The following is a 27,532-nucleotide window of genomic DNA, read 5'->3' on the forward strand; positions in this document are numbered from 1 at the left end:
AAGAGGCTGTCTGCTGCAGTCTTTTTCCCCTTCCTCTGCCCCGGGGCAGATACGAGTGGCCTTTTGCCCGCTTGCCCTTATGGGGACGAAAGGACTGAGCCTGAAAAGACGGTGTCTTTTTCTGCTGAGAGGTGACCTGGGGTAAAAAGGTGGATTTCCCAGCCGTTGCCGTGGCCACCAGGTCCGATAGACCGACCCCAAATAACTCCTCCCCTTTATACGGCAATACTTCCATATGCCGTTTGGAATCCGCATCACCTGACCACTGTCGCGTCCATAACCCTCTTCTGGCAGAAATGGACAGCGCACTTACTCTTGATGCCAGAGTGCAAATATCCCTCTGTGCATCTCTCATATATAGACATGCATCCTTTAAATGCTCTATAGTCAATAATATATTGTCCCTGTCCAGGGTATCAATATTTTCAGTCAGGGAATCCGACCAAGCCACCCCAGCACTGCACATCCAGGCTGAGGCGATTGCTGGTCGCAGTATAATACCAGTATGTGTGTATATACTTTTTAGGATATTTTCCAGCTTCCTATCAGCTGGTTCCTTGAGGGCGGCCGTATCAGGAGATGGTAACGCCACTTGTTTTGATAAGCGTGTGAGCGCCTTATCTACCCTAGGGGGTGTTTCCCAACGCGCCCTAACCTCTGGCGGGAAAGGGTATAATGCCAATAATTTTTTTGAAATTAGCAGTTTTTTATCGGGGGAAACCCACGCTTCATCACACACCTCATTTAATTCATCTGATTCAGGAAAAACTACAGGTAGTTTTTTCACACCCCACATAATACCCTTTTTTGTGGTACTTGTAGTATCAGAAATGTTCAAAACCTCCTTCATTGCCGTGATCATGTAACGTGTGGCCCTACTGGAAAATACGTTTGTTTCCTCACCTTCGACACTGGAGTCAGTGTCCGTGTCTGGGTCTGTGTCGACCACCTGAGGTAACGGGCGCTTTAGAGCCCCTGACGGTGTTTGAGACGCCTGTACAGGTATTAACTGATTTGCCGGCTGTCTCATGTCGTCAACAGTCTTTTGTAAAGTGCTGACACTATCACGTAATTCCTTCCATAAGACCATCCAGTCAGGTGTCGACTCCCTAGGGGGTGACATCACTAATACAGGCAATTGCTCCGCCTCCATACCATTTTCCTCCTCATACATGGCGACACAACGTACCGACACACAGCACACACACAGGGAATGCTCTGATAGAGGACAGGACCCCACTAGCCCTTTGGGGAGACAGAGGGAGAGTTTGCCAGCACACACCAGAGCGCTATATATATATACAGGGATAACCTTATATAAGTGTTTTTCCCTTATATAGCTGCTGTATAGATTTATCTGCCAAATTAGTGCCCCCCCTCTCTTGTTTTACCCTGTTTCTGTAGTGCAGGACTGCAGGGGAGAGTCAGGGAGCTTCCCTCCAACGGAGCTGTGAGGAAAAATGGCGCCAGTGTGCTGAGGAGATAGGCCCCGCCCCCTTCTCGGCGGCCGTTCTCCCGCTTTTTTATGGAAAAACAGGCATGAGTTAAATGCATCCATATAGCCCAGGAGCTATATGTGATGCATTTTTTGCCCCCTAAGGTGTTTATATTGCGTCTCAGGGTGCCCCCACCCAGCGCCCTGCACCCTCAGTGACCGGAGTGTGAAGTGTGCTGAGAGCAATGGCGCACAGCTGCGGTGCTGTGCGCTACCTTATTGAAGACAGGACGTCTTCTGCCGCCGATTTTTCCGGACCTCTTCTGCTCTTCTGGCTCTGTAAGGGGGACGGCGGCGCGGCTCTGGGACCCATCCATGGCTGGGCCTGTGATCGTCCCTCTGGAGCTAATGTCCAGTAGCCTAAGAAGCCCAATCCACTCTGCACGCAGGTGAGTTCGCTTCTTCTCCCCTTAGTCCCTCGATGCAGTGAGCCTGTTGCCAGCAGGTCTCACTGAAAATAAAAAACCTAAAACTAAACTTTTTTCTAAGCAGCTCAGGAGAGCCACCTAGACTGCACCCTTCTCGTTCGGGCACAAAAATCTAACTGAGGCTTGGAGGAGGGTCATAGGGGGAGGAGCCAGTGCACACCAGGTAGTCTTAAAGCTTTTACTTTTGTGCCCAGTCTCCTGCGGAGCCGCTATTCCCCATGGTCCTTTCGGAGTCCCCAGCATCCACTAGGACGTCAGAGAAAAAAAAAAAAAAGTTTTTATAATATATATATATATATATATATATATATATATATATATATATATATATATATATATATATATATATATATATATATATATATATATATATATTGCAATGAAGCTGGCACTCAGTTTCCTTATGATATTTGCCTTGGTGCCCTCCTCGGACGCCTTGCAGCGTGTGGCATATATCATGTAGATGGCGGCACTCAAAGGACTTGTTAGTTGCGGTAAATATAGGTGACCAGCATTATATGGTGTTGGTCACCTATATTTACCGCAACTAACAAGTCCTTTGAGTGCCGCCATCTACATGAGATATATATATATATATATATAGATATAGATATAGATATAGATATAGATATAGATATATAGATATAGATATAGATATATAGAGATATATATATATATATATATATATATATATATATATATATTTATTTTTATTTTTTGTACTTAGTTATTTTACAGCGGCCCATGTGTAAGCAGCCAGCCCAGATACATGTTACAGCAGTCACTTATAAGGAGCACAGCTATATTGGACAGTGGCCCGCATGTAAGTAGCCCACATATATATTACAGAAGTCACGTATTAGAGGCACAGATATGTTATACTGGTATATTCAATTAAAGTCGGATCCATTCCGACAGTGGCTATTCAATGACCGGCCAAATCCGACAGTTGGGGGAAAAACAGCTCCTTGTTAGAAAAAAACAGCCCTTAATGAATAGGTCGGAACCCCTTCCGACCTAAATCTGTCGGAAGCTGCCGTCTTTCCGACAAGACGGCAGCTTCCGACACTTATTGAATATACCCCATAGCAGTCCACATGTAAACAGATACATAAATATTACAGCAGTGGTAATGATCATCATACCTCTGTTATTCTTCCCACAACAATGTCACCAACTTCCCCATTATATCTAGAAAATATGAAAAATAAAACATTAAACAAACAAAATAAAACAACAGTAACGGTAAACCATAACGCAACAAATTGCAAAGGGCAACTCCATTATATATGATAAAGTGAAGTGGTCTGCCGGCTCAGGGGCTTTTACCCACTAAACACAGGATTGGTACGAGTTCCCGCCGCCGGGATGCCGAACGTCAGGATTCAGGCATCGGCATCCCGAGCGGCAGAATGCCGGGAGAGGGGCGAGCTCAACGAAGCCCCTTGCGGGCTTGGTGGCGGACTACACTCACCACAGGTTCTACTCTCCCTCTATGGGTGCCATGGACACCCACAAATGGGGAATCACCTACCTCGCCACCATACCGGCAGTATGGTGACCCTGTCGCGGTCCCGGCATCGGTATTGTGACAGCCGGGATCGTGACGAGTGATAAGCTAACCGCATACCCACTAAAAACACAGCAAGAAAGGCTAATACATTTTAAATCAGCTTACATAGAAAGAAAAGACAATGAGCACGGAAATCATGTACGGATAAGGAGTAAAGGCGGGAAAAAAATGCATCAGGCTGGCCATCTAAGACAATATGAATGTGAGAGGAGTAACTAGTTATTATAGCCGTATACAAGTGCACTATGTAGACAAAAGTGATTGGACACTGACAAATAGATCAACAAGATTTTATTGACCTCTGTACTCTGCAGGTCCATCACGTGCAGTGATTACTGCAGACACCCTTCTTGGCAAACTGTCCACAAGTTCCTGGACAGCAGCAGGCGGTATGTTTTGCCATTCCGCCTTAAGTACAGTGACCAACTGCACACTGAAGAAGGTCGAGTCGGTCTAGAACTCATTGGCGTTGAACTCTGGACTCTGAGCTGGCCAATCCATCAGAGTTACCAAATTTTCTGTATACCAGGCCAGCGTCGCCCTGGAAACATGACATTGGACAGCCTACGATGATCCCCCTTTTAAACTCGGTTAGCTCCTTACGGCAGGCTACTTTGATAGCAAATGATCTAATCAGTGCCTCTCTAACCGTTTTTTACTTTCACGAACATGTGTCTGTAGCAGGAGCACACCATTTTGCCTGCGTGGGGTGATCCAATCACTTTTCTCCACATAGTTATAAACTACTGTATAAACAGCGACTCTGGCCATTACCACTACAGCTATATCTGCTTAATTATAAGGAATAATAACACCACTAGTTTCCCTATTTTGCAAAATTGCTTCTTAGCTGCAATTAGTAAATATGGGGAAAGCTTCTTTGTATACTTTGTGTAGTAATAATGAGCATTTAGGCAACCAGGAATCATTGTAAATTAAAACGTTTTTAGGTGGTCCAGGAAACTACATTAATGGCAAGCCAGATTCTTGTAATTACATATAAAGGCCAGCACATGTAAGCAGTGTAGTAGACCATCTTGGAGGATAATCTCCAACAAATATTTGTCCACCAAGAGATAAGTTCAGATTGGACCAAACATACCAATGACTCAGGAGAATCTCCCGTTTGTAATTTTGCATGTATCTCAGGGGCTCATAGCATTGCAAAAACCATTCAGTTAGTAGTAAGGGGTGACTAGGTTCACATTCAGTATTCCACAGATAGTTGATATCGCCTTTTGATGCTCGAGACTTAAGGCCTGTACACACTGGCCGATATATCGGCCGTTCTCTTGAACGGCCGATATATCGCGGGTCCGTCGGCCAGTGTGTACGGCCGATATATCGCGGGTCCGTCGTTCACAGACGTATCGCGTCGGCCCCGCAGCACAGCCGACGGCCAATATATCTACCGATATATTGGCGCGTAGCTGTGTGTGTACGGCGGTCAGCCGACCGCCCGTACACATGCTGCGGCGGCCGGCGGCGATTGACAGCTGAACAGGGCGGGCCCGCCCAGCCCAGTTCATGACGTCAGTCCCCGACGGATCGGGCAGTGTGTATGCACAGCACACTGCCCGATCCGTCCATAGATATATCTGCAGATATATCTTTCCAGTGTGTACCCACCTTTAGTTGGTGGAAGACACATTCATTTTACTTTTATTTTTTTATCGTGATCAGTGGTGAGGAAGGTGCGGATCCAATAGCCGCCTAGAAACCCAACAATATATTACTTGCAATAGGGAACTGATGCTAGCTAGCTAGTATACTGCCTTGTGAAAGAGTTACTAATAACAATTACAACTAAAGAGACTTTACTGTGTGGAGTTTGTATATTCTCCCTGTAATTGGGTGTGTTTCCTCCGGGTACTCCGGTTTCCTCCTACAATCCAAAAATATACTGGTAGGATAAGTGGCTCCCGGAAAAAAAATAAAAAAATTAACCAGTGTGTAAGTGAGTGCGTGCACGTGTCGTTAGGGCAGCATAGCTGGGCAAAGTGGTTCTTATCTGCCATTAATTTCTATGTTCCATCCGTTTTTTCTTGTACGGAAGGAAAGCCACTGTTTGAGGTACAGGAGAGCAAGAATCCCTTTACAGCCACACTTCTGCATTACAGCACACGTTACATGTGTTGCTGACTGGCATTAAAAGCGTACCTCGTCTTCAGAGCTCTGACGCAGACAAGTTTGTTGACTCGTTCTACCACACCAGCCACGGACGCCAACAGCTTGTCATCCTCCATGTACGTTCCATGACCTCTGATGAACAGATGAAGAGAGAGATTTTATTAGAGATCACAGTGAATAACATCGACCAAGACTAGTAAATGTCACAAATACAAAAACAACAAACATAGTAAGTCTCAGATAAATCAAAGTAAATTCTAGGTACTGTTGATGGTCCATCTACAGATCACAGTAATCGAGAGGGTCAGCAAAGGATCAGAAGCCGCTTCAGGTATCTTGGACCCTGGTTACGTAAGGCTTTGAAAGTCAGTTGGCCAATCTTGAAACAGATATGTCATGTTACAGGCAGCCAGTGAAGGGAGTAGAGAATGGGTCTGTGTGACTGTACTAGCTCAGTGGCTTCACTGTGACTGGCAGTGACTTCCTATAGAAAGTCCTACCTGCCAGTCGGGTGGTCTTCAGTTTGCCGGCTATCGGGATCCCGGCACACAGTATACCGGCGCCGGAATCCCGACAGCCGGCATACTGACACTTTTTTTCCCTCTTGGGGGTCCACAACCCCCCTGGAGGGAGAATACATAGTGCGCCAGTGTGGCGAACGCAGCGAGCCTGCAAGGGGCTCATTTGCATTCACCACGCTGTCGGTATGCCGGCGGTAGTGATTCCGGCACCGGTATGCTGGTCGCCGGGAGCCGGCATACCCCTGCCAGTCACCCATGCAGTCCTATTGGGAGGTGTTTCCTCCCTCTGGTACTGCCAGACTGGGGGTTTGCGCATGGGCACTCAAGCGACCACGCCGGGACTCTCCTCTGCTCTCCGGCATGGGTAGCGGCAGCCCTCCTATGCAAAAAGGTAGGAGCCAACGCTGTTTATATGTGGCTGGAACAGGGCTGGTTGGTTAATAACCTGGCAGTGCATTTTGTACAGTCTGCAAAATGTGTAATTCTTTTGCTGGGAGACCAAGGTAGAGAGCATAGCAGTAGTCTAGGAGTGATGATACAAATGCACATATGACTTTAGGCAGATCTTCTGAGGGATCTAAGTGCTTGATTCTGGCTATGTCCCTCAGATGAAAGAGTGAGAATTTGATTGTGTTTGGGGTTTGGGTATGGTATGCCTGCTGTCGGGATCCTGGCGATCAGCATACCGATGCCGGGATCACAGCCGCCAGAATGCCAGTGTGGGGGCAAGTGCAACAAAGCCCTTGCCGGCTCGCTTCGCTTGCCACACTGCACTACGCTCTATGCAGACGCTATAGGTGACGTGGACACCCACGAGTGGGAGTAGCCCCAGTAAGTCGGCATTTCGGCTGTCAGTATTTATAGCGGTCAAGATTCCGGCATCGGTATCCTGACTGCCAGGATCCCGACTGCCGGTAACGTGACTACATCCCCTACCCTGTACCGAATGTTTAAGGGTCAAGCCATTATCCAGGACGATTCCAAGATTACGCACATGTTTTGTAATTCTGAGCCCCCTAAGTCCTGTTGGTTGGCTATGCTGCAGTCTTGTCCTGTAACCGATCATAAGGACCACTGTTTTACCAGGATTCAGACAAAAAGCACTCATCCACTCCCGGAGCTCAGCTAGACAGCCATTTAGGGTTGTTATTGGGTTCTCAATACCCGAACTAAAGGACAGGTACATTGTGCATAATCTGCATACTGAAGCAGTGGCAGACCAGGCCATGACATCTGATTATTTCACCCAGTGATAGCATGTATACATGGGAAGTAGTACAGAACCTTGTATGGCACTACTGCTCAAGATCTATCAATGCACTTAGGGGTCTATTCATGAAGAAGTGAAAACAGTGGAGAAAAGGACCATTGCAACCAATCAGCTTTAAAAGAAGCCTTTATCAAGTACATTCTATAAAATGTAATGGAGATGCTGATTGGTTGCCATGGGCAACTTCTCCACAGGTCTGTTTCTCCAGTTTTTTCACTGCTTCATGAATAGACCCCTTAGTACTTTGTCTGTGCGGAAGTCTAATGTTGGGAGGTTCGGAAATGTAATCAGAAGTTTGCCAGTGAACATACTGTATGCATTAAGGTCTGTCCAGCATCCTTAGTAGTCAGTATGAAATATACATAATATATGCACAATGAGCTGAATCCAAATACCTGAGAAAGTGGTAAGTTGTTGTTGCAGCAGTGTGTAAATGGCGGCACCGCAATTAGCCCCCCTCGCGCTCCTGACCTCACCCCTGACTCACGGATATTTGTACTCTGTCCTATGGGGCTGCTGACAAAATGCTGCGAGTTTAGCGGTGCCATGAGAGCAGCATACAGTCGCACTTTTGCTGAGATAATGTTGTAACTGGACTGACCCCCTATGAGTTTTATATGCAAAATGGATTTAGAATTTAACAAATGCCTTTACATTTATGTGGATGAATTAAACTCTCATGATGGGCACGATTTGTTCTTCCAGAATGGCAAACCACTTCCATCTACATCGCAAGAGGTACGCAGGAAAACTTGCAATGCTGGCATTACCGTAACTGCATGGTGTGTGCACAGCAAGGCATGGCACTACTTACAGGAGACATAAAATGCAAAAAAAAAACTAATATAAAGATAAGCACATTATTCCTATTGGGAACTAAAGGATAGGGCTGATGGCACCATGTGACTTTAGGTTTAACAGATGTGAAACTACAAGTTCTAGGATGCTCTATCACTTTCATGCTCGGACTTGTGGTCCAAACAACACCTCTAGAGCCATCTGAGTGAGAAGAACTCTGGACGTAGGGTTATCATATATAAATCCTAATACCACCTCATGAACCCGGTGTCTGTGGTGATGGTGTCCCCGGGAGCCACCAGGTGCCAGTTATTCTCCGCCACCACATCATTCACCCGTTTCCGAGCCACCGGCAATCTCACGTCCACCTCCATCCTCACACTCTTGTCTCTCCCTCCCCTCCGGTCCTCATGGCATGGGGGCCGCCATCTTCCCGAACACGGACTTCCGCCAGTCCCTACGCCGCACGTTACGAGGCGGACATGTTTGTTACTGGCAACGGGTAACGGGTTTATGGTCGTGTGGTGCCATCTACTGGGGTAATACAGGTATTTGTGAATTAAGTGAATGATGCTGCTTGTGCCTCCTATAAGTCAAAGGTTTGTCCTTTACGCTTAAGTGTGGTATGGAAGGTCGACAATGTCTAGGTCGACCACTATTGGTCGACAGTAACTAGGTCGACAGGGTGTTTAGGTCGACTTGTTCTAGGTCGACAGGTCAAAAGGTCGACATGAAATTATGTTTTTGTGGTGTCGTTTTCTTCGTAGAGTGACCGGGAACCCCAATTAGTGCACCGTGTCCCCTCACATGGCTCACTTCGCTCGCCATGCTTCGGGCAAGGTGCCTCGCTCCGCTACCGCTTCGCTCGGCACAGATTACCGTTCTAATCGTAGTCCACGTGGATCATTAAGTATGAAAAAGTTCAAAAAAAGAAAAAAATTGTGAAAAACTCATGTCGACCTTTTGACCTGTCGACCTAGAACATGTCGACCTAAAGACCCTGTCGACCTAGTTACGGTCGACCAATAGTGGTCGACCTAGACATTGTCGACCTAGTTACTGTCGACTTAGGGACCGGATCCCCGATATATTATCAGGCTATTGGTGAGGTGAATACTCATTGCCAGTATTCTCTAGGTTTTATGATGTAATATTAAAATTAGTATTTGGTATCCTATGATGCCTTCTTTTGGGTGTCCTGGGGGATGGGGGGACGAGCGCAGACACTACTATTATTATTATTATTATTTTTTATTTCTCTGACGTTCTAGTGGATGCTGGGAACTCCGAAAGGACCATGGGAATAGCGGCTCCGCAGGAGACTGGGCACAAAAGTAAAAGCTTTAGGACTAGCTGGTGTGCACTGGCTCCTCCCCCTATGACCCTCCTCCAAGCCTCAGTTAGATTTTTGTGCCCGAACAAGAAGGGTGCAATCTAGGTGGCTCTCCTGAGCTGCTTAAAGTAAAAGTTTAAATTAGGTTTTTTATTTTCAGTGAGTCCTGCTGGCAACAGGCTCACTGCATCGAGGGACTAAGGGGAGAAGAAGCGAACTCACCTGCGTGCAGAGTGGATTGGGCTTCTTAGGCTACTGGACATTAGCTCCAGAGGGACGATCACAGGCCCAGCCATGGATGGGTCCCAGAGCCGCGCCGCCGTCCCCCTTACAGAGCCAGAAGAGCAGAAGAGGTCCGGAAAATCGGCGGCAGAAGACGTCCTGTCTTCAATAAGGTAGCGCACAGCACCGCAGCTGTGCGCCATTGCTCTCAGCACACTTCACACTCTGGTCACTGAGGGTGCAGGGCGCTGGGGGGGGGGCGCCCTGAGACGCAATAAAAACACCTTGGATGGCGAAAAATGCATCACATATAGCTCCTGGGCTATATGGATGCATTTAACCCCTGCCAGAATACACAGAAAAACGGGAGATAAGGCCGCCGAGAAGGGGGCGGAGCCTATCTCCTCAGCACACTGGCGCCATTTTCCCTCACAGCTCCGTTGGAGGGAAGCTCCCTGGCTCTCCCCTGCAGTCACTACACTACAGAAAGGGTTAAAAAAGAGAGGGGGGCACTAATTAGGCGCAGTATAAACAATACAGCAGCTATAAGGGGAAAAACACTTATATAAGGGTTCACTACGGCTGGCCGGCGGTCGGGCTCCCGGCGACCAGCATACCGGCGCCGGGAGCCCGACCGCCGGCTTACCGACAGTGAGGCGAGCGCAAATGAGCCCCTTGCGGGCTCGCTGCGCTCGCCACGCTACGCGCGCCACACTATTTTATTCTCCCTCTATGGGGGTCGTGGACCCCCACGAGGGAAAATAAGTGTCGGTATGCCGGCTGTCGGGCTCCCGGCGTCGGTATACTGAGCGCCGGGAGCCCGACCGCCGGTATACAGAAGACCACCCTTATATAAGGTTATCCCTGTATATATATAGCGCTCTGGTGTGTGCTGGCAAACTCTCCCTCTGTCTCCCCAAAGGGCTAGTGGGGTCCTGTCCTCTATCAGAGCATTCCCTGTGTGTGTGCTGTGTGTCGGTACGTTTGTGTCGACATGTATGTGGAGACGGAGCAGATTGCCTGTAATAGTGATGTCACCCCCTAGGGGGTCGACACCTGAGTGGATGAACTGTTGGAAGGAATTACGTGACAGTGTCAGCTCTGTATAAAAGACAGTGGTTGACATGAGACAGCCGGCTACTCAGCTTGTGCCTGTCCAGACGTCTCATAGGCCGTCAGGGGCTCTAAAGCGCCCGTTACCTCAGATGGCAGATATAGACGCCGACACGGATACTGACTCCAGTGTCGACAGTGAAGAGACAAATGTGACTTCCAGTAGGGCCACACGTTACATGATTGAGGCAATGAAAAATGTTTTTACACATTTCTGATAATACGAGTACCACCAAAAAGGGGTATTATGTTCGGTGAGGAAAAACTACCTGTAGTTTTCCTGAATCTGAGAAATTAAATGAGGTGTGTGATGATGCGTGGGTTTCCTCCGATAACAACTGATAATTTCTAAAATGTTATTGGCATTATATCCTTTCCCGCCAGAGGTTAGGGTGCGTTGGGAAACACCCCCTAGGGTGGATAAAGCGCTCACACGCTTGTAAGAAGGGCTCTACCCTCTCCTGAGATGGCCGCCCTTAAGGATCCTGCTGATAGAAAGCAGGAGGGTATCCTAAAATGTATTTACACACATACTGGTGTTATACGGCGACCAGCAATCGCCTTAGCCTGGACGTGCAGTGCTGGGTTGGCGTGGTCGGATTCCCTGACTGAAAATATTGATACCCTAGATAGGGACAGTATATTATTGACTATAGAGCATTTAAAAAATGCATTTCTATATATGCGTGATGCACAGCGGAATATTTGCCGACTGGCATCAAGTCTAAGTGCGTTGTCCATTTCTGCCAGTAGAGGGTTATGGACACGACAGTGGTCAGGTGATGCGGATTCCAAACGGCATTTGGAAGTATTGCCTTATTAAGGGGAGGAGTTATTTGGGGTCGGTCTTTCAGACCTGGTGGCCACGGCAACAGCTGGGAAATCCACGTTTGTACCCCAGGTCGCCTCTCAACATAAGAAGACGCCGTATTATCAGGCGCAGTCCTTTCATGGGCAAGCGGGCAAAAGGTTCCTCATTTCTGCCCCGTGACAGAGGGAGAGGAAAAAGGCTGCAGAAATCAGCCAGTTCCCAGGAACAGAAGCCCTCTCCCGCCTCTGCCAAGCCCACAGTATGACGCTGGGGCTTTACAAGCAGAATCAGGCACGGTGGGGGCCCGTCTCAATGAATTTCAGCGCGCAGTGGGCTCACTCGTAATTAGACCCCTGGATCCTTCAGGTGATATCTCAGAGGTACAAATTGGAATTCGAGACGTCTCCCCCTCGCCGTTTCCTAAAGTCGGCTTTACCGATGTCTCCCTCTGACAGGGAGGCAGTTTTGGAAGCCATTCACAAGCTGTATTCCCAGCAGGTGATAATCAAGGTACCCCTCCTGCAACAGGGAACGGGGTATTATTCCACACTGTTGTGGTACCGAAGCCGGACGGCTCGGTGAGACCGATTCTAAATCTAAAATCTTGAACACTTACATACGGAGGTTCAAATTCAAGATTGAGTCACTCAGAGCAGTGATTGCGAACTTGGAAGAAGGGGACTACATGATGTCTCGGGACATCAAGGATGCTTACCTTCATGTCCAAATTTACCCTTCTCACCAAGGGTACCTCAGGTTTGTGGTACAGAACTGTCACTATCAGTTTCAGACGCTGCCGTATGGATGGTCCACGGCACCCCGGGTCTTTACCAAGGTAATGGCCGAAATGATGATACTCTTTCGAAGGAAGGGAATTTTAGTTATCCCTTACTTGGACGATTCCCTGATAAGGGTAAGATCCAGGGAACAGTTGGAGGTCGGTGTAGCAAGGTAGTGTTGCGGCAGCACATTGGATTCTCAATATTCCAAAATCGCAGCTGATTCCGACGACTCGTCTTCTGTTCCTAGGGATGATCCTGGACACAGTCCAGAAAAAGGTGTTTCTCCCGGAGGAGAAAGTCAGGGAGTTATCCGAGCTAGTCGGGAACCTCCTATAACCGAGCCAAGTCTCAGTACATCAATGAAAGGGTTCTGGGAAAAATGGTGGCTTCCTACGAAGCAATCCCATTCGGCAGATTCCACGCAAGAACTTTCCAGTGGGACCTGCTGGACAAATGGTCCGGGTCGCATCTTCAGATGCATCAGCGGATAACCCTGTCACCAAGCACAAGGGTGTCTCTCCTGTGGTGGTTGCAGAGTGCTCATCTTCTAGAGGGCCGCAGATTCGACATTCAGGACTGGGTCCTGGTGACCACGGATGCCAGCCTGCGAGGCTGGGGAGCAGTCACACAGGGAAGGAATTTCCAGAGCTTATGGTCAAGCCTGGAGACATCACTTCACATAAATATCCTGAAGCTAAGGGCCATTTACAATGCTCTAAGCTCAGCAGGAGGGCAAGGCAGAAGCTGCAAGGATTCTTCGCTGGGCGGAAAATCATGGGATAGCACTGTCAGCAGTATTCATTCCGGGAGTGGACAACTGGGAAGCAGACTTCCTCAGCAGACACGACCCCCACCCGGGAGAGTGGGGACTTCACCCAGAAGTCTTCCACATGTTTATAAAACTCGACAAGTATTGCGCCAGGTCAAGGGACCCTCAGGCAATAGCTGTAGACGCTCTGGTAACACAGTGGGTGTACCAGTCAGTGTATGTGTTCCCTCCTCTGCCTCTCATACCCAAGGTACTGAGAATTATAAGATGGAGAGGAGTAAGCACTATATTCGTGGCTCCGGATTGGCCAAGAAGGACTTGGTAACCGGAAATTCAAGAGATGCTCACAGAGGATTCGTGGCCTCTACCTCTAAGAAGGGACCTGCTCCAGCAAGGACCCTGTCTGTTCCAAGACTTACCGCGGCTGCGTTTGACGGCATGGCGGTTGAACGCCGGATCCTGAAGGAGAAAGGCATTCCGGATGAAGTCATCCCTATCCTGATCAAAGCCAGGAAGGATGTAACCGCAAAACATTATCACCGCATTTGGCGAAAATATGTTGCGTGGTGCGAGGCCAGTAAGGCCCGACGGAGGAATTTCAACTGGGTCGATTCCTACATTTCCTGCAAACAGGAGTGTCTATGGGCCTGAAATTGGGGTCCATTAAGGTTCAAATTTCGGCCCTGTCAATTTTCTTCCAAAAAGAACTAGCTTCAGTCCCTGAAGTTCAGACGTTTGTAAAAGGGGTACTGTATATACAGCCTCCTTTTGTGCCTCCAGTGGCACCTTGGGATCTCAATGTAGTTTTTGGGTTCCAAAAGTCACATTGGTTTGAACCACTTAAATCTGTGGAGTTAAAATATCTCACATGGAAGGTGGTCATGCTGTTGGCCCTGGCCTGGGCCAGGCGCGTGTCAGAATTGGCGGCTTTATCCTGTAAAAGCCCTTATCTGATTTTCCATTCGGACAGGGAGGAATTGAGGACTCGTCCTCAATTTCTCCCTAAGGTGGTTTTCAGCGTTTCACTTAAACCAGCCTATTGTGGTACCTGCGGCTACTAGGGACTTGGAGGATTCCAAGTTGCTGGACGTAGTCAGGGCCCTGAAAATATATGTTTCCAGGACGGCTGGAGTCAGAAAATCTGACTCGCTGTTTATCCTGTATGCACCCAACAAGCTGGGTGCTCCTGCTTCTAAGCAGACTATTGCTCGTTGGATTTGTAGTACAATTCAGCTTGCACATTCTGTGGCAGGCCTGCCACAGCCAAAATCTGTAAAAGCCCATTCCACAAGGAAAGTGGGCTCATCTTGGGCGGCTGCCCGAGGGGTCTCGGCTTTACAACTTTGCCGAGCAGCTACTTGGTCAGGGGCAAACACGTTTGCTAAATTCTACAAATTTGATACCCTGGCTGAGGAGGACCTGGAGTTCTCTCATTCGGTGCTGCAGAGTCATCCGCACTCTCCCGCCCGTTTGGGAGCTTTGGTATAATCCCCATGGTCCTTTCGGAGTTCCCAGCATCCACTAGGACGTCAGAGAAAATAAGAATTTACTTACCGATAATTCTATTTCTCATAGTCCGTAGTGGATGCTGGGCGCCCATCCCAAGTGCGGATTGTCTGCAATACTTGTACATAGTTACAAAAATCGGGTTATTATTGTTGTGAGCCATCTTTTCAGAGGCTCCTCTGTTATCATGCTGTTAACTGGGTTCAGATCACAGGTTGTACGGTGTGATTGGTGTGGCTGGTATGAGTCTTACCCGGGATTCAAAATCCTTCCTTATTGTGTACGCTCGTCCGGGCACAGTATCCTAACTGAGGCTTGGAGGAGGGTCATAGGGGGAGGAGCCAGTGCACACCAGCTAGTCCTAAAGCTTTTACTTTTGTGCCCAGTCTCCTGCGGAGCCGCTATTCCCATGGTCCTTTCGGAGTGCCCAGCATCCACTACGGACTATGAGAAATAGAATTATCGGTAAGTAAATTCTTTTTTTTTTTTTGTGTACTTGGGAATTTTTGTCAACTAGGAGAGACAATTGTTTCACTGTACTGTTAGATTAGCACTTGAATATGACATATAGGCTTTGTATCAATGGGTAGTATATCTATTTATGTTTGATCTCACAAATCACAAACACGGATGATCAAAGTGTGTCAAACTGCAAAGTTTATTGTAATATGTTGATGACATGTACAGTACAGTATACTTATACCCATATGTACCTTGTTTGGTGATCGACACATTGCTTCAATAAATAAATATTAAAAAAAAAAAAAAGATTAGTATTTGGTAGTAAAGGTAATTAATGTTCTAGTGTTCATTTAAGCAATAGAGGCCACTTTTAGAAGACTCTCCAACATGAGCTCTTCCATTCTGTATAAATTGATATATTCAATTAGAGGTGGTACCCATGTCCGTACGCCAGCTATGACACCCTGCATCGCCCCTACAGTAAATTGTAAATTTTAAATTGCAGTCCCATAGCTGTGCATATTAAAATATACAAGTTGAGGCTACCGTACTAAACACTGCACATCGCCAAAACTAGTGATTTTGCTTCACTTCTAATTGAATTGCCCCCCAAAATGTTCTGCCTAGGAACTTCTCTCCTCATTTACTGTTACAGTCGCACGTGCTCAATAAATTGTTGGGTGTTAAATGAAAATCAACACGCAAATTATTTACACACAGGTACTACTACTACTGCTGTAGTATCATTAGAAATAAAGGTCTCAATTCAATTCTCAGAGCTCTTCAGTTGATCTTGCTGTTAAACCCGAGAAGAGGATTCCCACTAAACTAGTGCCGTAATGCTGTTTAATGCCTTTAGTGCAGCGCAAACAGCATTTAGAGAATGCTGGTTACCGCGACTAAACACCCAGTTTAAGGCGCGGTGACCGGAATTTCCCAGCTAAGTGCAGGGCGAGAAGGGGACAGTGGATTAGCTCTGGGACCTCCTTCCCGGCTAATCGCGTTGAATTGAATCGACCCCAAAGATTCACCAAGTCTCTTGCTTCCATCTTTATTCCAGTCCTAAATATATAGACATCTTGTTTTCTTCTTTCCTGTAGTACAGTATAGGGATAGCCATCGATGGTTGGAAACTAGCAAAGATTTTGTCCCGATGGTGATGGTTTCTTTCAGTCTGATTGTCAGCTTCATAACTGTCAACATAGTGGGGGCAATTCAACTGTTTTGCTAAAGTGACTGGATATTGAGGGGCGCTATTCAATGGGGGCATGGGGGGGAAGGTTTAGACACTGATCGCATCCTGCAGTGCTGGATTTGGCTGCGTAAAATGGCTAAACATTTCTGCTAACTCACAAGAGGGGCTGCGAGCGGAAATGCTGGCACTGGCATCTGTTCGCGATCAAACAGAGCAACAATTGAATTGCCCCATCGGGCACCCGGCACTGACAGCCGCTGGTGCCAACAATTGAATTCCCCATAGATATTTTGACGACCTTTTGTCTACATACCTGTGCATCTGCTTTATGAGTATGTGCAGAGAAATTTCACACAAGATATGCTATACAAGATAGTATAATACGCACTCTGCATTAGCCCCCGAAGGGTGTAAATTTGCACCTGTACAAACCATGTTGCAAGGCGAGAGGTGCAAATGCTCATTTAAAAAAAAAAAAATGTTATCATAATTTTCCATGCAGGGAATATACTGGTTGCTTTTGCATATAGAACACGAATACTCGGCAGTGCTTTACTTTTGCCTCCCCTTTTATATTCTAAATCTGTCCTTTTCTAAATTCCCCTTTCCCCTACCTGCAGCACTACATGGGTTTGTGAAAGTACAAAATTGCATTTTTTAGCAGGATTTGCTCCTAACTTTATAGCTGGGGGGGTATTAAAATGTTGGTCGGGAGCTATTCAATGAATTCCTGTGATGGCCCCTTTCTTGTGCCCTAATGCACAGGATTAGCCGTGTTAAGCAGTTTCTGTTTATCCCGTGCCGAGCACGCTACAGTTACCATGCAACCAGCACCCGCGACCAGCCCTGAAGCCATATTTGACGTGGATTTCTACTCGCTCAGGAGGGTGCGGTAGCAGAAATGTGCAGTAAGTGCAGCCTCGGGGCTGGTTGCACAAACAATGAAATGTCTCCTGTGCACAAAAAATTTAATCATTATCATTATGTTTAACATGAAAGCTGTAACATGTATTGCTGTTTGAGCTATAATTAACCGCTACTAAACTAAAAAAAATTCCAGATGACAATGCTGTGCTCAATAATTTCATTTTATAATGAACATATGGTAATTTGTGAAGTTTGGATTAATTTCCTCATATACAGGATTTTTTTTCCCATTTATCTAATTTCACTCAATTGTTTTGCTATTCTTTTACAGCACTGCTATTATATCCTGCACCAACATTAGTCAATGCATAACATGATATAGCCAATCTGTTTTACATCTCTCGGCACATGCCCCTAACCGCAAACTACTGCATGTTGTGATTTGGCACATTATATAGTTTAAGAAACATGAACATGTTTTAATCTATTAAGTGACATATATTATACACCTCATAATTTAAATATACTAATATACGTAACCTTTGTGTTTTAATACACTGTATTGGTAACTTAGGGGAGAATTCAATTGCCCCGGGACTGCAGGCTTTCTGCTACCAGGTTAAGTGCCTGAAGCTATTCAAATATATCCCACGGTAGGCCCATATCCACGGTAAGCCCCACATCTTGGTGCCTGGAGCTATGCAATTAACACACACAGTAAGGCCGCGACTAGCTATAGTGTTTTCCATGCAATGCTTACTCGCCCATTATAACCAGTTTAGTGCGACTGAATTGGCTGTCTCGCCTGGTACTAATGATACACGGTATACCATATTACTATGCACATGTCGGTCTTCCCATATATGCCTCGGGTCCTGTATAGCTTATCACCCACAGGGTAACCTTTGTGGTGCAGGCCAACATGGCTGCGTTGTTTGGTATGCTCATGGAGGGGATGAAAAATACATGGACCCGACGATCATGTTGGGACGACTGGTGTATTTACAGTGGGTGCTGCAGTCGTCGGTGCCCAGCGATCGCCTCTGAGACAGAGGCGGTTCATTGGGGGAGGGGGCTGAACGGCTGCATTCAGCCGCCATTTAGGGGGAGCGGTTTCGGCCAACGCAGGTGTGGCCGGACCGTTAGGAGGGCAGGCCGCAGCGGCTGCGTGACGTGTCACGCAGCCGCTGCGGCCAGCGGGAGCGACGAGTAACTCCCGGCCAGCCGCAGGAGTTGCGCTGGCCGGGAGTTACTCCTCAAATACAAAGGCATCGCCGCTGTGCGATGCTTTTGTATTTGTGCGGGGGGCGGCACAGACATGCGGGGCGGACTAGCCCTGTGCTGGGCGTCCCCCCGCATGTCTGAGTTTATGATCGTAGCTGTGCTAAACTTAGTTCATATACAGTGTCTAGAAGTATATTTGTCATAAAAATAAATTGCTATGTTGTACAGACACAACTCATACAATTGTATTAAATGTTGTTGTGTTGCCCGCTGTTTCTTTCTGTACTTTTTGCTATATTCACTAGGCAAGCCGTAATAAAAATAGGATGACTACATATTAAAAAATTCATTATGCTTTCTGTGTGCTTAAGGTTTTCTTTTATGTCTGTGTGGCTGATCTATTGTTGTATTACTCAAATCCTCTGTATCATGTGCATTGTTTTTGATATCTGTAAAGCGCCTTGAGTCCTGTTGGAGAAAGAGCGCTATATAAATAAAATTATTATTATTATTATTATTATTTCTCTGACGTCCTAGTGGATGCTGGGGACTCCGTCAGGACCATGGGGATATAGCGGCTCCGCAGGAGACAGGGCACAATAATAAAAGCTTTAGGATCAGGTGGTGTGCACTGGCTCCTCCCCCTATGACCCTCCTCCAAGCCTCAGTTAGATTTTTGTGCCCGACGAGAAGGGTGCAATCTAGGTGGCTCTCCTGAGCTGCTTAGAATAAAAGTTTAAGTTAGGTTTTTTATTTTCAGTGAGTCCTGCTGGCAACAGGCTCACTGCTACGAGGGACTTAGGGGAGAGAAGAAAACTCACCTGCGTGCAGGATGGATTTGCTTCTTAGGCTACTGGACACCATTAGCTCCAGAGGGAGTCGGAACACAGGTCTCACCCTGGGGTTCGTCCCGGAGCCGTGCCGCCGACCCCCCTTGCAGATGCCGAAGTTGAAGAGGTCCAGAGGTTCAGAAACAGGCGGCAGAAGACTTTCAGTCTTCATAAGGTAGCGCACAGCACTGCAGCTGTGCGCCATTGTTGTCAGCACACTTCACCAACAGTCACCAACTGTCACTGAGGGTGCAGGGCGCTGGGGGGGGCGCCCTGGGCAGCAATGTATAATACCTTTTTATGGCTAAAATACATCACATATAGCCCTTGAGGCTATATGGATGTATTTAACCCCTGCCAGATCTCACAAACTCCGGGAGAAGAGCCCGCCGAAAAGGGGGCGGGGCCTATTCTCCTCAGCACACGGCGCCATTTTCCTGCTCAGCTCTGCTGTGAGGAAGGCTCCCAGGCTCTCCCCTGCACTGCACTACAGAAACAGGGTTAAAACAGAGAGGGGGGGCACTTATTTGGCGATATGATTACATATATAAAAATGCTATAAGGGAAAACACTTGTATAAGGGGTTGTCCCTGTATAATTATAGCGTTTTTGGTGTGTGCTGGCAAACTCTCCCTCTGTCTCCCCAAAGGGCTAGTGGGGTCCTGTCCTCTGTCAGAGCATTCCCTGTGTGTGTGCTGTGTGTCGGTACGTGTGTGTCGACATGTAGGAGGACGATGTTGGTGAGGAGGCGGAGCAAATTGCCTGTATTGGTGATGTCACTCTCTAGGGAGTCGACACTGGAATGGATGGCTTATTTAGGAATTACGTGATAATGTCAACACGCTGCAAGGTCGGTTGACGACATGAGACGGCCGGCAAACAAATTAGTACCTGTCCAGGCGTCTCAGACACCGTCAGGGGCTTGTAAAAACGCCCATTTACCTCAGTCGGTCGACACAGACACGGACACTGACTCCAGTGTCGACGGTGAAGAAACAAACGTATTTTCCTTTAGGGCCACACGTTTCATGTTAAGGGCAATGAAGGAGGTGTTACATATTTCTGATACTACAAGTACCACAAATAAGGGTATTATGTAGGGTGTGAATAAACTACTTGTAGTTTTTCCTGAATCAGATAAATTAAATGAAGTGTGTGATGATACGTGGGTTTCCTCCGATAGAAAATTATTGGCGGTATACCCTTTCCCGCCAGAAGTTAGGGCGAGTTGGGAAACACACCTTAGGGTGAATAAGGCGCTCACACGCTTATAAAAACAAGTGGCGTTACCGTCTCCAGATACGGCAGCCCTCAAGGAGCCAGCTGATAGGAAGCTGAAAAATATCCTAAAAGTATATACACATATACTGGTGTTATACTACGACCAGCAATCGCCTCAGCCTGGATGTGCAGCGCTGAGGGGGCTTGGTCGGATTTCCTGACTGAAAATATTGATACCCTTGACAGGGACAAGATTTTATTGACTATAGAGCATTTTAAGGATGCATTTCTATATATGCGAGATGCGCAGAGGGATATTTGCATTCTGGCATCAAGAGTAAATGTGATGTCCATATCTGCCAGACGACAGTGGTCAGGTGATGCAGATTCCAGACGGCACATGGAAGTATTGCCGTATAAAGGGGCGGTCCATCGGACCTGGTGGCCATGGCAACAGCTGAAAAATCCACCTTTTGTTACCCCAAGTCACATCTCAGCAGAAAAGGACACAGTCTTTTCAGTCTCAGTCCTTTCGTCCCCATAAGGGCAGGCGGGCAAAAGGGCCAGTCATATCTGCCCAGGGGTAGAGGAAAGGGAAGAAGACTGCAGCAGGCAGCCCATTCCCAGGAACAGAAGCCCTCCACAGCTTCTGCCAAGTCCGCAGCATGACGCTGGGGCCGTACAAGCGGACTCAGGTGCGGTAGGGGGTCATCTCAAGAGTTTCAGCACGCAGTGGGCTCACTCACAAGTGGACTCCTGGATCCTACACGTAGTATCCCAGGTGTACATTGGAAATTCGAGACGTCTCCCCCTCACAAGTTCCTGAAGTCTGCTTTACCAACGTCTCCCTCCGACAGGGAGGCAGTATTGGGAACAATTCACAGGCTGTATTCCCAGCAGGTGATAATCAGAGTACCCCTTCTACAACAAGGGAAGGGGTATTATTCCACACTATATTGTGGTACTGAAGCCAGACGGCTAGGTGAGATCTGAAATATTTGAACACTTACATACAAGCGTTCAAATCAAGATGGAGTCACTCAGAGCAGTGATAGCGAACCAGGAAGAAGGGGACGATATGGTGTCACTGGATATCAGGGACGCTTACCTACATGTCCAAATTTGCCCTTCTCACCAAGGGTACCTCAGGTTCGTGGTACAGAACTGTCACTATCAGTTCAGACGCTGCCGTTTGGATTGTCCACGGCACCCCGGGTCTTTACCAAGGTAATGGCCGAAATGATGATTCTTCTTAAAAGAAATATGGACGCTTTCCTGATAAGGGCAAGGTCCAGAGAACAGTTGGAGGTCGGAGTAGCACTATCTTAAGTAGTTCTACGACAGCACGAGTGGATTCTAAATATTCCAAAATCGCATTTTTTTCCGACGACACGTCTACTGTTCCTAGGGATGATTCTGGACACAGTCCAGAAAAGGATGTTTTCTCCCGGAGAAGAAAGCCAGGGAGTTATCCGAGCTAGTCAGGAACCTCCTAAAACCAGGAAAAGTATCAGTGCATCATTGCACAAGGATCCTGTGAAAAATGGTGGTTTCTTACAAAGCGATCCCATTCGGTAGATTTCACGCAAGAACCTTTACGTGGGATCTGCTGGAAAAATGGTCCGGATCGCATCTTCAGATGCATCAGCGGATAACCCTGTCTCCAAGGACAAGGGTGTTTCTTCTGCGGTGGCTGCAGAGTGCTCATCTATGAAAGGGCCGCAGATTCGGCATTCAGGACTGGGTCCTGGTGACCACGGATGCCAGCCTGAGTGGCTGGGGAGCAGTCACACAAGGAAAAAATTTTCCAGAAAGTGTGATCGAGTCTGGAGACTTCTCTCCACATAAATATACTGGAGCTAAGGGCAATTTACAATGCTCTAAGCTTAGCAAGACCTCTGCTTCAAGGTCAGCCGGTATTGATCCAGTGGGACAACATCACGGCAGTCGCCCCCGTAAACAGACAGGGCGGCACAAGAAGCAGGAGGGAAATGGCAGAAACTGCAAGGATTCTTCGCTGGGCGAAAAATCATGTGATAACACTCTCAGCAGTGTTCATTCCGGGAGTGGAAAACTGGGAAGCAGACTTCCTCAGCAGGCATGACCTCCACCCGGGAGAGTGGGGACTTCATCGGGAAGTCTTCCACATGATTGTAAACCGTTGTGAAAAACCAAAGGTGGACATGATGGCGTCCCGCCTGAACAAAAAACTAGATATTGCGCCAGGTCAAGGGACCCTCAGGCAATAGCGGTGGACGCTCTGGTAACACTGTGGATGTACCAGTCAGAGTATGTGTTCCCTCCTATGCCTCTCATACAAAAAGTACTGAGAATCATAAGAGGGAGATGAGTAAGAATGATACTCGTGGTTCCGGATTGGCCAAGAAGGACTTGGTACCCGAAACTTCAAGAGATGTTCACGGAAGACCCGTGGCCTCTACCTTTAAGAAAGGACCTGCTCCAGCAGGGGCCTTGTCTGTTCCAAGACTTACCGCGGCCGCGTTTGACGGCATGGCGGTTGAACGCCGGATCCTGAAAGGGCATTCCAGATGAAGTCATCCCTACCCTGGTCGAAGACAGGAAGGATGTAACCGCAAAACATTTTCACCGCATTTGGCGAAGATATGTTGCGTGGTGTGAGGCCAAGAAGGCCCCTACAGAGGAATTCCAACTGGGTCGTTTCCTACATTTCCTGAAAACAGGACTGTCTATGGGCCTAAAATTAGGGTCCATTAAGGTTCAAATTTCGGCCCTGTCGAATTTCTTCCAGAAAGAACTGGCTTTAGTGCCTGACGTTCAGATGTTTGTAAAAGGGGTACTGCATATACAGCCTCCTTTTGTGCCCCAGTGGCACCTTGGGATCTCAATGTTGTTTTGAGTTTCCTAAAGTCACATTGGTTTGAACCACTCACCACTGTGGACTTAAAATATCTCACATGGAAGGTGACGATGCTATTAGCCCTGGCTTCAGCCAGGCGTGTGTCAGAATTGGCGGCTTTATCATATAAAAGCCCTTACTTAATTTTTCATTCTGACAGGGCAGAATTGAGGACTCGTCCTCAATTTCTCCTTAAGGTGTTTTCTGTTTTTCACATGAACCAACCTATTGTGGTACCTGCGGGTACTAGGGACTTGGAGGACTCCAAGTTACTTGACGTTGTCAGGGCCCTGAAAAATATGTTTCCAGGAAGGCTGGAGTCAGAAAATCTGACTCGCTGTTTAGCCTGTATGCACCCAACAAGATGGGTGCTCCTGCTTCTAAGCAGACGATTGCTCGCTGGATTTGTAATACAATTCAGTTTACACATTCTGTGGCAGGCCTGCCACAGCCAAAATCGGTAAAAGCCCATTCCAAAAGGAAGGGGGCTCACGAGGGGTCTCGGCTTTACAACTTTGCCGAGCAGTTACTTGGTCAGGGGAAAACACGTTTGCTAAATTCTACAAATTTGATACCCTGGCTGAGGAGGACATGGAGTTCTCTCATTCGGTGCTGCAGGGTCATCCGCACTCTCCCGCCCGTTTGGGAGCTTTGGTATAATCCCCATGGTCCTGACGGAGTCCCCAGCATCCACTAGGACGTCAGAGAAAATAAGATTTTACTTACCGATAAATCTATTTCTCGTAGTCCGTAGTGGATGCTGGGCGCCCATCCCAAGTGCGGATTGTCTGCAATACTTGTACATAGTTATTGTTACAAAAATCGGGTTATTCTTGTTGTGAGCCATCTTTTCAGAGGCTCCTTCGTTGTTATCATACTGTTAACTGGGTTCAGATCACAGGTTGTACGATGTGATTGGTGTGGCTGGTATGAGTCTTACCCGGGATTCAATATTCTTCCTTATTATGCACGCTCGTCCGGGCACAGTATCCTAACTGAGGCTTGGAGGAGGGTCATAGGGGGAGGAGCCAGTGCACACCACCTGATCCTAAAGCTTTTATTATTGTGCCCTGTCTCCTGCGGAGCCGCTATATCCCCATGGTCCTGACGGAGTCCCCAGCATCCACTACGGACTACGAGAAATAGATTTATCGGTAAGTAAAATCTTATTTATTATTATTATTATTATTATTATTATTATTATTACAAATGCTCCAGTTGTCGTTAACGTGATAGTTGCAATATAATTTCAGTGACATTACTTTGAATCACATTTTAATTGGACATGTAGCACTTTCACTTTGGATGTCTCGCTCCCTATAGGAGATTTAATGTAATGCTTTAACAACATGAAATTAAACTGATGAAATAATTAGAAGTGCGATTGCAGGTTCTCGGTCTTGTTGTATTAAATTATGGGCTTGTTGTTAATGCAATTTTTTTAAATTGTTTCTATCTCATGTAACTTAAAGTAATTACTGTGAATTTTTACAAAGTGGATTATTTACTTTTGTATTGCTTTACTATATGTTACATGTAACATCATACTGTTATTAGATGGTTTGCTAATTGGGTTACCACATCATAAATCAACCAATCATCAGTGTTACTGTTTAAATAGTCACCAGTAACCTGGTGTGCGTGAATAAGCAACACCATCCCAAAAACATAGGGTTATGGGCCCGATCCAGATCTGATCGCTGCTGGGCGATTATCGATTGACTTCACATGCGTATACGCCGCTATGCGCACGCGCATTGCCCAACAGCGACGAGCTGGTGTGAACATTTCGATCGCACAGCCATTAGCAAACTGATTGACAGGCGGAGGGTGTTTGTGGGTGGTAACTGCCCGTTTTCTGGGAGTGTCGGAGGGTGTGTGACGTCAGCTCCGGCCCCGATCAGCCTGTTCTCATCGCACTGTAGGAGTAGGTCCTGAGCTGCCCACAGACTGCGCACACTGGAAAAAACATTCAATGGTGAGTGAGGTGCGAACGGATTTGCAGCTGTCCGCTGACTGAGGGACATTTTTCGCACGGCGTACACATGCGATCGCACACTTGCACGGTTCGAATTTACACTCCTCTTGGGCAGCGACTATCTGATTGCAGGACAACAAAATTAGCTGCACAGAGATCAGGTCTGAATCGGGCCCACAGTACACTATGGTTTTGGAGTTTTTAATTATGTTTCTATACTGCTAGTATTGCTAATATCAGTATTGCCACATATTACTTATGCCAACCGTGCTATGAATTGATTAGGCCAGATCTGCTTTATATTTATCACACCAGCAATACCCTGTGTTGTTAATTCCATCCAGGGCCCAATTAGGGTCCACATGGACCTGGGGCTGAAAATACTCAGGGGTCTATTATGAGGATCTGTGACCAATCCTATGTGGGTGTGGCCAGTGATGTGTGGGTGTGGCCAGTGCCATGTGGGCGTGTACACACCCTACACTACTAATCCCATAGTCTCCCTAAACAAGTAAAAGTACCAATTGCATCATTGTGTGATAAAAAATAAAATTATAATTTTAATACTTATGATCTATGGCTGACTTTGTGGGCAACTGGGAGGCAGCTCATCATTATGCTTTCATGATGATGGGCCTATTTTTATGCATAGGCCTGGAGCTGTAGTCCCATCTTCCACATTGTTACTCTGGCATTATATTCATAATGCCAGTGACAGCAGCACAGACGGGATCCGGTCTGAAGATCGACAGTATCTAGGTCGACAATGTTTAGGTCGACCACTGTAGGTCGACAGTCACTCGGTCGACATGGATGGAAGGTCGACAGGGTTTCTAGGTCGACATGTGCTAGGTCGACAAGTCTAAAGGTCGACATGAGTTTTTCACATTTTTTTTCTTTTTTTGAATTTTTTCATACTTAACGATCCACGTGGACTACGATTGGAACGGTAATCTGTGCCAAGCGAAGCGGTAGCGGAGCGAAGGCACCATGCCCGAAGCATGGTGAGCGAAGCGAGCCATGCGAGGGGACGCGGTGCACTAATTTGGGATCCCGGTCACTCTACGAAGAAAACGACACAAAAAAAAATTAAAATCCTCATGTCGACCTTTAGACCTGTCGACCTAGCACATGTCGACCTAGAAACCCTGACGACCTTCCATCCATGTCGACCTAGTGACTGTCGACCTATAGTGGTCGACCTAAACATTGTCGACCTAGATACTGTCGATTTGATGAACCACACCCGCACAGACATACCCTCCAACTGTATACCTTTTTGGCAGGTACAGTACCTTTTTTTTAATGTTCTGTACCGATTTTTGACTCTCCAAACTTCCATTGACAGTATAGGAAAGTTATACAAAGTGGTTTCTTCTGTTTGCCACAGGCGTATTGCGAGCAGAACCTGCAAACCAAGAAGCACAAGACCGGATACAGAATGCACCACACACACGAAGGCTGACAAACACAGCATTAAGGAGAAGCTCACATGCGACACAACTGGGGTCTTCTACCTTCCACAATGTCTGTAGGAAGAAGAGTAGGAAACCTCAAGACAAGAATAGCTGAACCCATAAGAAGCACTATAAATATGACCACAGCATCTAAGAATACTTCAGTCAATTCCATAACCACGATTCAGCAGGCCTCACCTTCATCGTGATCAGAAAGCAGAGAAGGCACAGTGAGGAGGACACCAGAAGTCTCTCAAGAGAAGGTGCTAGATGGATCTTTAACCCAGGAACACTGACACCAAGAGGCCTCATCGTTGAGCTTGAGTTTAGGCCTTTCCTGGCCTCTCAGCAACATAAAAAGCAAGTAAACAAAATTCCTCCCTTTGGCCATGATATTTTGCTTCTTCATTGCTTTAGTATATACGATGATAAGATGGCTCTGTAATTAGAACAGAGCCGTTGTCCGCTGTAATTCATTTTATTTTCCCCTTCCATCTCTCCATATTCTGGATTACTATAATTTACAGTTGTGGTTATGTTACCCTATCAATGTTTTTATTTTTTCCTTGCTCCACACCCTCCCTCCGCCCCAAAGTTCATTCACTGCATCACCTGATTTGTTTTTCTTCCTAAATTAAAATGCTCCTGTTTATCTGTCACAACACTCTT

At 46.9% G+C, this 27,532-nt stretch overlaps 1 protein-coding gene and 1 long non-coding RNA gene across 2 annotated transcripts in view; one reads left to right on the forward strand and one right to left on the reverse strand.

Moving 5' to 3' along the window:
• EXOSC2 (exosome component 2) overlaps positions 1–8,684 on the reverse strand; it is an 80,007-nt gene extending 71,323 nt beyond the window's left edge. The window contains exons 1-3 of the mRNA XM_063936711.1: positions 8,471–8,684; positions 5,657–5,758; positions 3,069–3,114 (exon numbers count right to left, since the gene is read on the reverse strand). Coding sequence (XP_063792781.1) covers positions 3,069–3,114; positions 5,657–5,758; positions 8,471–8,589 — 267 coding nt within the window. The 5' untranslated portion in view covers positions 8,590–8,684. The remainder of the gene's footprint in view (positions 1–3,068; positions 3,115–5,656; positions 5,759–8,470) is intronic.
• The window catches only part of LOC134948619 (uncharacterized), a 91,109-nt gene continuing 72,254 nt past the window's right edge, over positions 8,678–27,532 (forward strand). The window contains exons 1-2 of the long non-coding RNA XR_010182986.1: positions 8,678–8,763; positions 26,797–27,223. This is a non-coding gene — a long non-coding RNA (uncharacterized LOC134948619). The remainder of the gene's footprint in view (positions 8,764–26,796; positions 27,224–27,532) is intronic.

This window comes from Pseudophryne corroboree, chromosome 8 (genome assembly GCF_028390025.1).
Source record: "Pseudophryne corroboree isolate aPseCor3 chromosome 8, aPseCor3.hap2, whole genome shotgun sequence".
NCBI lineage: Eukaryota > Metazoa > Chordata > Amphibia > Anura > Myobatrachidae > Pseudophryne > Pseudophryne corroboree.